The sequence below is a fragment of the Palaemon carinicauda genome, chromosome 17, assembly GCF_036898095.1.
Source record: "Palaemon carinicauda isolate YSFRI2023 chromosome 17, ASM3689809v2, whole genome shotgun sequence".
Classification (NCBI taxonomy): domain Eukaryota; kingdom Metazoa; phylum Arthropoda; class Malacostraca; order Decapoda; family Palaemonidae; genus Palaemon; species Palaemon carinicauda.
The window spans coordinates 67,717,238-67,729,536 of NC_090741.1; the positions used below are offsets into that span (position 1 = coordinate 67,717,238).

The 12,299-nt window shown below is 37.4% G+C and overlaps 2 protein-coding genes across 2 annotated transcripts; both read right to left on the reverse strand.

The window, feature by feature from the left end:
• Nucleotides 1-2,178: 2,178 nt before the first annotated feature.
• LOC137656117 (salivary glue protein Sgs-3-like) lies at nucleotides 2,179-2,873 on the reverse strand. The gene is made up of 2 exons (XM_068390291.1): nucleotides 2,658-2,873; nucleotides 2,179-2,512 (listed from the first exon to the last, which is right to left on the reverse strand). The coding sequence occupies exons 1-2, from the start codon at nucleotides 2,870-2,872 to the stop codon at nucleotides 2,194-2,196; spliced, it is 534 nt and encodes a 177-aa protein (XP_068246392.1). The 5' UTR covers nucleotide 2,873; the 3' UTR covers nucleotides 2,179-2,193.
• Nucleotides 2,874-9,871: 6,998 nt separating this feature from the next.
• On the reverse strand, nucleotides 9,872-11,369 carry LOC137656118 (pro-resilin-like). Its single transcript, XM_068390292.1, has 3 exons — nucleotides 11,353-11,369; nucleotides 10,359-10,802; nucleotides 9,872-10,194 (listed from the first exon to the last, which is right to left on the reverse strand). The coding sequence occupies exons 1-3, from the start codon at nucleotides 11,359-11,361 to the stop codon at nucleotides 9,907-9,909; spliced, it is 741 nt and encodes a 246-aa protein (XP_068246393.1). The 5' UTR covers nucleotides 11,362-11,369; the 3' UTR covers nucleotides 9,872-9,906.
• Nucleotides 11,370-12,299: the final 930 nt, after the last annotated feature.

Consider the following 12,299-nt stretch of genomic DNA (forward strand, 5'->3'; position numbering starts at 1 on the left):
CAGACTTCAATTAATGAACCAATCAACCTTACTTTGAGAAATCCATTGACATTGTCTACATGCCAAGCCGATATACTCGTATCAAAGTATTCATTAGCTTTGCTTTTCCAAAATAATGTTATCACCAATTGCTGGGAACCATAGATTTATGAGGGATGAAAAAAGAAAAAAAAAAAAAACAAGAAATGGACTCTTATACATTTTACTCATCATCACTCTCAAGGAAAATTTTTTTTTCTATATCTACTAATGTTTTTATTTAATTTTTCTGTTTTATTTTATTTTTTAGTCGCAAATCTAAAATTTGTAGGAGTCCGAGTAGAATATCTCTCAGTGCGATTACACACCCCTGTTTTAAACCTCTTCTATTATGTTTGATAATATGTGTTAACCATCTAATCATTATCTACCACCATAAAACATTTTATTGCTCTTCCGGCTCATTTTATATGTGCAGTACACAGTCTTTACTAACAGGGATTTACTCAGTAGCCTAATAACAATGGGAATGAAGGAAAGAAGGCAAGAAGGAAGGGGGGGGGGGAGTAGTAGGATAGCCATAGGTGTAAACACCAAGGAGGGTTGGGGGAACCTCTGCGTCACAGTTACGTGATTAAGTAACACTTCTTCGAAACGCTCTGAAGGAAGGGAAGATGTTCCTCTTTTTTCCAAGAGTAAACGGTTTAATTAAGCACATCTGTCAATTCATTGTACTACCAAAAATTAGGCCAATGTTTGAAACATTCATTGCTGTAGTTTCATGGAAATTCATAAGCCGGTTTGTTAGATATTTGGGAAAAACACTATTACACGGCCTCTGGAAACGATAGTAGTTCTAAAATGTTTCTTGTAAAGGATCTTTGTAAAAGAATTCTATGTTTTCATAATATTATAGGAAGTAGCCAAATCCATTTCTATTCATTTGATGAAAATAGTTTCTAAAAGAAATCAATATTAACTAAAATACAATATAATTTAGAAAGTTAGACTCATTTCAAATGACGTCATATCCTTCTTCGAGAACCTTCCATATTTAACAGGCGGTGTGACTTTTCCCGAAATGAATTCATATGACGTCACACTAAAACACAATGCATTGATTTCCATGGTGAAAATTAGCTTTTGTATCCGGTGTATCAAATTCACATTACTAGCATTTATACGACTGAGCGTTTACATAACAAGAACAGGATAATAATGATAAAGATGAATACTATTACTACTAATAACACTGTGACGAGCCGAGAGAAGGTTGTGTCTCAAAGGCAGGTTGAAAGCAATTGAGTAAATTATTATAGAACACTCTCCTTTATATACAAAACCTCAAGGCAATAGGAAATTTCATGTTCGAAAAACAGACAATGTTACAGAGGAAAAACGCAGACATGTTTATTCTGGTTCTTTTTAGTGCGAGGGAAGAGCGAAGATACAAGCATAATATATACAAAATGAATTATGTACGATCGTGTGACACACGGTTGGTACAACACCGTAATGATTTAAAGCTCCTAAAACAACCATGATAACATCCTTTTGAGATGTTATTCCTCATCATCATCATCCGTTAAGGGCCCAGTGCGGGACAAAGACCTCAGACATGTCCATCCACTTTCGTCTATTTACAATCTTTCTACGCCAGTCTATACCTGCAAATTTTCTTAGCTCGCCACTCAATCGTCTTCTCTTCCTACCCCTGTTATGCTTGGTGTTCATCTACTATTTGTCATTATCATTATATGTCCTGCCCACGTCCACTTCATTTTCTTACATATTAGAATATCCTTTACTTTAGTTTGCTCTCGTATCCAGGCTACTCTTTTTCTCTCTCTAATTGTTATTCCCATCATTATTCTTTCCATATCTCTTTGAGTTGTAACTAGCTTATGTTCTAACGTTTTAGTAAGGCTCCAAGTTTCCGATGCATAAGTTATTATTGGTAGGACCATCTGTTTATAATTTTCATTTTTAGAGAAAATGGCATTTTACGTTTCATAATCTCATTTTATTTACCAAAAGTTCTCCATCATATGCTTATCCTATTTTTAATTTCGGTCTCCTGTCCTAGGGAAACATTTATTCCCAACATTATTCAAATATAAAACATAATCATTTTCGAATTTTGAATATTGCTGAATATATTGAAAACATGAAAGGAAAAATACGCCTTTTAATGTCTTCATAAATATATTTTCATCAATAATAAACAGGTAACCAATCGACGGACTCAGTGATATGAAGGCTTTGGTACGTGGTAGGACTGTGCAGGGGCATGATGCCCTCCGTGGTGAGGGCCGTGTCCATGGGCACCGTAGTGGGCTTGGCCTTCGTAGGAGACCTCCGGGTGGTATCCCGACTGGTCGGCGTAGTAAGTGACGGTCTGGAGGCGTCCGTCGGGAAGATGGACGAAGTATTTGCCTTTGGTGTCGTAGTCCTGTCGGGATTCCTCGTGGCCGAAGTGGTTGCCGGAGTACTCGTCGTTGACAACATAGTTGTAGTTGTAGTGGGCGGGATGCTGGAAAAGGGAAGAATGTTAATGAGTATTTATTTACATTTTGCAAAAAGGGATTACGTTGAGGATTTTAGATTTTGTTGGTCAGTATATAAAAAGATATTAGAATCGAAATTTTTAGAGAAAAGCAGCAAAAGCTAATGCTTACATTTTCGTATGTCTCGTGGCCGTAGTTAGAGCGATGACCATGGCTTCCATGATGCCCGTGGCTTCCAACATGACCATGACTACCATGAACGCCGTGGCTTCCAACATGTCCATGGCTACCATGAACACCGTGGCTTCCAACATGGCCATGGCTTCCAACGTGAGCATGGCTACCATGAACACCGTGGCTTCCAGCATGACCATGGCTTCCAACATGTCCATGGCTACCATGAACACCGTGGCTTCCAGCATGACCATGGCTTCCAACATGTCCATGGCTACCATGAACACCGTGGCTTCCAACATGACCATGGCTTCCAACATGCCCATGGCTACCATGAATGCCGTGGCTTCCAACATGACCATGGCTACCATGAACACCGTGGCTTCCAACATGACCATGGCTACCATGAACACCGTGGCTTCCAACATGACCATGACTACCATGATGTAATCTGACGTCTCCGAAGACAACAGTGGCCACGGCCACAACGAGGAGTAAGGTTACCTGGAAATTATTATTAATCTTCATATGCGTTGTACAATGAAAAAACTTTTTGAATCAATTTTCGGTAAAAGAAAAATCCAATGGGTTCAGTGATAAAGGTATATATATAGATATATATCTATATATCTATATATATATATATATATATATATATATATATATATATACACACATATATATATATATATGTATATATATATATATATATATATATATATATATATATATATCTATATCTATATATATATACATATATATATATATATATATATATATATATATATGTATATATATTTATATATATTCATAAATTAATATGTATATACTGTATATATATTCATAAATTAATATGTATATACTGTATATATACATAGATATATGTATATACAGTATATATATATATATATATATATATATATATATACAGTATGTATATATATATATATATATATATATATATATATATATATATATATATATATATATACAGTATATATGAATGGGGACCTAAAATTAGTTCAGAGAGAAATATGTAAAACTTAACGAGAAAAGTCAATAAAACCTGAGATAAGAATATAAATCGCAATTGAAATAATGTGGGAACCAACAGAAGAACTATGTCTTCAGTAGCACTACCTGGTTCATCTTGGTCGAGCGACAGAATTGACTGATTGTGGAAATTTGACGGCCGCATTTATATAGGATGGGAGGTTGTTTGCGCATGCGCAGAATCAGAGCTATTTCAAACCCATTCAAGAGGGTCGAAATGACTTTCAGGTTTCCCCAAGGTGAATCTGAGAGTCAAAATCAATGTAAAAGGGAATCGATGGATTTTATTTGTTTTAGTGAAGTTTTATAGATTTCTCTCTGCTGAGCAAATGTAACTTCGTTGCGAAGGATATGTTTTGATAAGCGTTTATTTATTATTTGCATGTCTGTCTGTGTGTTTGTGATTCGCATAACTCAAAAACTATTTGACCGAATCTCGTGAAATTTGGTGGAATGATTGGCCACGATCCAAGGACAATTTGACTAGATTTTGAGAATGATTGGGTCAAAGGTCAAAGGTCACATTAGCCATTCTATAATTAGCTCTGAGTATGATTGACAGTTCAATCTCCCACAAGCAAAGACATTCTCATGAACTTCACCTTCCGCATCAGTTTTACAAAAATATCTTAATATTCGCAATCATTTTTTTATATTTAAAAGGGCAAAAATTTTGTATTTTCCCCATAAACGAAAAAAGGAAGTTGAAGCTGAGGGAGAGAAGGATTTGGCTATTATTATTATTATTATTATTATTATTATCATTATTATTATTATTATTATTATTATTATTATTATTATTATTATTATTATTATTTCTAAGCATCCTGGAAAATCAGGATGCTATAAATCCACAGGTTTCAACAGGGAAAGATAGACCAGTGAGGGAATGAAAAAAGTAAACAAATAAAATACAAGAGAAACAATGAGCAATTATAGAACATCTCAAGAACTGTAAAATCAAAATAGATCTTTTATATATAAATTATGAAAACTTCAAAGAAACTAAGGAAGGGAAATATGATACGAATATTGTTCCCGAGTTTAACTCTCAAGCAAAAAACTCTACCCCAAGAAAGTGGAAGACCATGGTACAGAGGCTATGGCACTACCCAAGACTAGAGAATAATGGTTTGATTTTGGAGTGTCCTTCTCCTAAAAGAGCTGCTTACCATAGCTAAAGAGTCTCTTCTACCTTTACCAAGAGGAAAGTAGCAACTGAACAATTACATTGCAGTAGTTGAACCCTTGAGGAAAGAAGAATTGTTTGGGAATCTCAGTGTTGTTAGGTGTATGAGGACAGGAGAATGTGGTAAGAATAGGACAGACTATTTGGTGTATGTGTTAGCTATTTAGACAGTAAAGCAGACGAGGGTAACATAGTTATGAATTCAGGAAGTGGCTATAGTGTAAGAATTATTCATAGAATTATTAATCATAAAATTATTAATGAAATCTCTACTGGGGCAAAGAAAAATAAGCATATACCCATCAAAAAGAAAGATGGATCTATTATAACAACAGAAGACGAAGAAAGACAACGTTAGATGGAACACTTTAGTAAGGTCATGAATAGGATATATGAAGGTAATAATTTGATTGATATACCTGAAGCTGATGAAGACCTTGATGTACCCATGAATGAATTCAGTGTGTTTGAAGTCGAAGTTATCCTCAAAACACTAAAGATATGGAAAGTCCTTGGATACGATGGAATAACTGCCGAGATGATACTGGCCGAAAATAGAGTGACTTCCAGACTACTTACAAGATTATTTTGTAGAATGTGGCATGAAGAGGCAAAAATACGATGAATGGTATTTAGGAGTGTTGGTGAAAATGGCAAGAAAAGGGAGACCTTACTGATTGCGATGATTACAGAGGCATCACACTTACGTCAGTTGTTATGAAAATATATGGTATGCTTATTCTAAAGAGACTGGAGAGAAAGATTGACGAAAAACTGGGTAATGAACAAGCAGGATTTAGAAAAGGTAGAAGTTACACTGATTATTTTTTCATTTTAGGACATGTGCAGCAATGCGTAGAATATAGAAATCCACTTTTTATGGCCTTTGTGGACTATGAAAAAGCCTTTGATTGCATGCACATACCAATTTTGCCGAGAGTCCTGCGTTATTATGAAATTCTTCTTAAATATGTGGATTTGATTAAGTCTGTTCATGAGCATAGCAAGTACAAAGTTAATATTAATGGAGTCTTATCAAATGGATTTCCAGTGAACAACGGAGTACTACAGGGGAATGTGTTGTCACCTATGTTGAACAGTTGGAGATGGTGAAGGACTGGACTGGATTGGTGATAGGAATTTAGCAGACCTAGAATATGCTGAGGATGCTGTCCTTGTTAGCAGAACACCACAGGATTTGCAATGCTTGCTTACCAGAATGCATGGAATATCACACGAGGTTTGATTGAAGATGAGAACGGAGTATGCAATGGAAGATAAAATATCATTGGAAAGAGAAAGGATTAATGAGGTAGAATCATTTAAGCATTTAGGAACTATGATCTCCAATATAGGATCTTTAGAATTAGAGTTTACTGAAAGATTGAAGAAAGCAAATCAGACAATAGCTAGGTTAAGTAATATTTGGAATTCAAATCACCTGAAATTACTTATAAAAATCTGACTATATATCAGTTTAGTGAGATCGGTGTTACTCTATGGACATGAGTCATACTATGATAATGAAACAATCTCTAATAGATTTAGTAGATTTGAGAACAAAGACCTCAGAAAGAAGGATATTGGGAGTTAAATGGCAGGATAGGATTAGAAATTAAACTATAAGAGATTACTTGAGTGCCATATGTGGATGAGATCATTACGAGGGGTAGATGGAGATGGTTTAGGCATACTCTTCGCACTTCCCAAGAGAGATTAGTTCACTAAACCTTCAGCTGTGCTTCACAGGGCATTAAAAGAGTTGGAAGGCCCAAGCCTACATGGCTGAGGATTATGAAGTGCAAAGTAGATGATGATTGGAGAAGTATTAAATTATAAGCTCAAGATAGAGACGACTGGCGAAATCTAATCGAGGGCTTTTGCGTCAATAGCCGTAGGAGATGATGCTGCTGATGATGATGTAGGCAAAGGAAACATGAGTCATAACCAGAGACAGGGATCCAGTATAGTACTGTCTGACCAGTCAAAGGACCCAATAATTCTTAAGCAGTACGATCTCAACTCCAGATGCAGCCATTGCTCAGCCTCCAACAAAAATACGAACAATGAAAAATGGAAAACAGAAGCTACGAGAGAAGGTAGTAATGAAGTTCACATTCAGGAACCGAAGGGAACTTATCGTTTGTGGATGAGTGTACAGTAGAGTGATCAAAGACATGATTGTGTGTTATTTTGCACCATCTTCCCGCTTTTATAAACCCTTTTGTTCGAGTTTTTATACTGTCACGCAATCCGAACCTAGTTCCAAAATTCTTCTCATTAAGTCTTTGTAATAGAAAAAATCCCTATTAACTAAGATAAAATTTAATTTCGGAGGTGAGACTCATTTCAAATGACGTCACACCACTCTTCAAAAACCTTTCAAATTTAACAAGTTGCGTGTTTTTTTTTTCCACAATAAATTTTTATCACGTGTACTGCACGTGTTTCATACGCGCTCGTACACTGTAACATTTTTATTTTTATCTTATCACTCACTCTTCCCTACACTGTAGATAGACCAACTTGTGTTATCATGCTAGCACAAGTTTTATCATGTTTGAATGACGTTCTTTCTCACAAGTCGTTGTATATAAGCTTGATGATTGTTTAATAAAGTTAAGTTACATTCACCTCCCTTTTCAGTTACAACTTAACTGCCCGCTTGCATATTGATGACCAGCGGAGTGTCCGCTCCCTCCCGCCTTCCCCCTCACTCCAATGCCCCACGTTTGAAAATGCGGGCCACTGAACCTACCTCTTCAGAAAACGTCACCTCAATGAAACTGCAGCCCTTTGCCAGCAGAGAAGTGTTTGCCTGGTTCCACCGCACTGAAGTCCAGTTTTGCATCAAGGGCATGACTCAGTCAAGAACCTAAGCAGATTATGTTCTTGCAGCGATCCCCTAGGACACTTCCCGGAAATCTCCGATTAGCTTTGTGAGCAAGGGGATACCCAATAGTGTACGACACTCTCAAAAAAATGCCTCCTGGAGGAGTAGTCGCCATCGCGAGCCGCCTGTATAGCCAAACTTTTCAGCTTACTCAACAAACGTTGGGAAACCAAAAGGTGTTGCTCGCCCTCGGGGAAATGACCATTAACGCTCTCGTGCAAGCTGCCACAGATGGGTCTCATTGTGAGGTGAACCTACTTCGTGCCCTTTGGGTACGACGCTTACCCGAACCTGTACGCACTGCCATACCCGATGTCGATATTTTGCTCATGAAGGATCTGATGACCAAAGTCGAAGCTCTTATGGACAGCCACTTCACCACCTTCAAAACCTTCATCATTGACTCCACTCATGATGAAGAGGACAACTATTCAACACCGACCGAAGCTGAGGTGAATGCGGTAGGAGACAGTTGGCCACCACGTGATATGCCAGAGCAATAAAAAAACTTCCCACCATCCCCCCTCGCTCACGCCCCAACCAACAACCACTACACTACACCCACTTACTGATGCCAATTGGCCGCAGTTATGCTACTATCACTCAAGATTTGGGGCTGCTGCGAAGAAATATTCGAAGGGTTATCAGTGGCCAAAATATTTGTAAGTTGGCCATCACTAATATTTTCTTTTTACATGATACAGGCACGGGCTTGCGATTTTTGATAAACTCTAGTGCTTGCCATTCTCTCCTGCCAAGGCCACTCGCCAGGACACGACGTAATCTGTCTAGATCTGCTGACGTCCACATAGTAGCTGCCAACGGATTTGCGATCCCCATTCAAGGTTACGAGGACCTCATATTATCGTTTGGAAGCATCAAATATTACTCAAAGTTTCTCGTTGCTGACGTTACATTACCAACGGTTTTGATTTTTCATATTATCACTCGCTCTTTCCTGCATTGTTGATAGACCAACTTGTGCTATCATGCTACCACAAGCTTTATCAGGTTTGGATATTTCTGGCGTTCTTCCTCGCAAGTCGCTGTATATAAACTCGATGATTGTTTGATAATGTTTAGTTGCATTCACCTCGCCTCTCAGTTACAACCTAATTGCCCGCTCCCAGAGACGTAACATCAAAACACAACGCATTGAGTTTCATGGTGGGCATTAGGTTTTGTATCTGGTACCTCAAATTCACCGGAATTCACATTACCGGCATTTACGAGTATAAGAATGAGCGTTTACATAACAAGAACATAATGATAATAGTAATAAAAATGAATACTATTACTATTTATAACATCATAATGATTTTAGGCTCTTAAAACATTCTTAATAATCCTCTCTTCGAGAGATTATTCCTCATTATAATCATCATCATCATCATCATTATTATCCTCATCAGCCATTAGTAGTCCACTGCAAAGACAAAGGCCTCAGACATGTCCTCCCACTCTCTTCTGTTTATAGGTTTTCTATGCCAGTCTATTCCCAAAAGTTTTCTTAGATTGTCAATTAGTCGTATTCTCTTCATTCCCCTGCTTCTTTTGCAATCTCTGGGGACTCATTCTGTTATTCTTAATATCCATCTTTTATCTGTCATTCTCATTATATGTCTTGCCCATGTCCATTTATTTTTCTTGCCATGTTATTAGAATATCCTCTACTTTAGTTTTCTCTCGTATCCATTTTTCTCCTTATCTATGTCTCATCGTAATTCCCATTATTATTATTTCCATTGCTCTTTGAGTGTAACGAGGTTATGACCTAGGGCTTTAGTAAGGCTTCAAGTTTCCGATGCATAAGTTAGTACTGGTAGGACCATGTGATTTAATACTTTTGTTTTTAGAGAAAGTTGCATTTTACTTTTCATAATCTCATTTTGTTTACGAACACTCCCCATCCCATGCTTATCCTTCTTTCAGTTTCGGTCTCCTGTCCTAGGAAAACGTTTTTTTCCCAACTATATTCAAATATCAAACATAATCATTTTCGAATTTTGAATATTGCGGAATATTTTGAAACCATCAAAGAAAAAATACGCTTTTTAATGTCTTCATAAATATATTTTCATCAATAATAAACAGGTAACCAGTCGAAGGACTCAGTGATATGAAGGCTTTGGTACGTGGTAGGACTGTGCAGGGGCATGATGCCCTCCGTGGTGAGGGCCGTGTCCATGGGCACCGTAGTGGGCTTGGCCTTCGTAGGAGACCTCCGGGTGGTATCCCGACTGGTCGGCGTAGTAAGTGACGGTCTGGAGGCGTCCATCGGGAAGCTGGACGAAGTATTTGCCTTTGGTGTCGTAGTCCTGTCGGGATTCCTCGTGGCCGAAGTGGTTGCCGGAGTACTCGTCGTTGACAACATAGTTGTAGTTGTAGTGGGCGGGGTGCTGAAAAAGGAGGAATTTTAATGAGTATATATTCAGTTTTTACAAAAAGGGATTACGTTGAGGATTTTAGGTTTTGTTGGTCAGTATAAAAAAGATGGGATCCGAATTTTCTATTTTTCTTAAGAGAAAAATTAGTAGAAAAAGCATTTAATGCAGATACTTACATTTTCGTATGTCTCATGGCCATAGTTAGAGCGATGGCCATGGCTTCCAACATGACCATGGCTACCATGAACACCATGACTTCCAACATGACCATGGCTACCATGAACACCATGGCTTCCTACATGGCCATGGCTACCATGAACACCGTGGCTTCCTACATGGCCATGGCTACCATGAACACCATGGCTTCCTACATGACCATGGCTACCATGAACACCATGTCTTCCTACATGGCCATGGCTACCATGGACACCATGGCTTCCTACATGGCCATGGCTACCATGAACACCATGGCTTCCTACATGACCATGGCTACCATGGCTTCCAACATGACCATGGCTTCTTACATGACCATGGCTACCATGAAGTCCATGACTACCATGATGTGATCTGACGTCTCCAAGGGCCATAGTGGCAACGGCCACCACGAGTACTATGGTTACCTGTAAAACGTTATTAATCTTCATAAGAAATACACGAGAACCTAATTAATCTATTCGAATATATATTTTCAAAATATTGAATAATATATCAAATAAGCTTTTTTAAACCTTTGAAAAAATATTTCGTGAACTTTCTGTATTCCTTTTCAGTAAAGAAAATCGAATTTGACCAATGATAGTGGGAGTGATATATACTCATACTAAATATATATATATATATATATATATATATATATATATATATATATATATATATATATATATATATATTTATATGTATATATATATGTATATATATATACATATATATATTTATATATATATATATATATATATATATATATATGTGTGTGTGTGTGTGTGTGTGTGTAAGCGCGCTCCCCTGTGTGAGTGTAGATAGATAGATGAATTGGGACCTAAATTTAACACGGAGATTGATGTTAAAAATGCTCGAGAAAAACTGATAAATAACTAAGATAAGAATATAAATCACAATTGAAATATGACGACAACCAACAGAAGAACTACAGAATATCTTCAGTAGCACTACCTGGTTCATCTTGGTCGAGCGACAGAATTGACTGATTGTAGAAATTTCGCGGCCGCTTTATATAGGATGGAAGGTTGCCGGCGCATGCGCAAAATCAAAGTTATTTTAGATCCATTCAAGAGGATAGTAATGACTTTCAGTTTTCCCCAAGGAGACTCTTGTTGTCAAGATCGTTATTGAAGGGACTCAAAGGATTCAATTTGTTCTGGTGAAGGAAACATACCAAAGTTCCATAGATTTTTCTTGAGAAGTTTAGTAGTTTCTCTCTCATATACTCTTTAATCCTTTTTTTTTTATATAGAATTTCAATATTGACTAAGTTTGAGCTATTATTTATTTGTTGTGTTCAATCTATTTCGCTCAACTGCAAAAGTCAATGTTTTCTTTATACATACAATCTCCCCATTATAACAAAGAGCACGTGACTTGTTCCCCACCGTTATCCCTACATTATAAGGGGTCGGTTGCCTGATGCGCCCTCTCCGATACCTTCGATCAAAACCATGAAATGGTAGCAAGTAAAGAAGAAATTACTAGTGATCTAAAAAAAAAAGTATTAGGGGTAGGAATAGACATTCCTTCTTTCCTTGATTTTACTTGTCCAGGTTTACGGCATAATTTTGAAACACAACTCGATCCCCTTTCACCAAACCTATTCTCTCCATATCATCCTTCACCTTATCAATATCAAAGTCTTCTTCTTTTCAACCGTTATCCCTACATTATAAGGGGTCGGTTGCCTGATGCGCCCTCCCCGATGCCTTCAATAAAGGCATCCTCTTCCACCTACCTCTTCTCTCCATATCATCCTTCACCTTATCAATATCAAAGGCTTCTTCTTTTCAACCGTTATCCCTACATCATAAGGGGTCGGTTGCCTGATGCACCCTCTCCGATGCCTTCAATAAAGGCATCCTCTTCCACCTACCTCTTCTCTCCATATCATC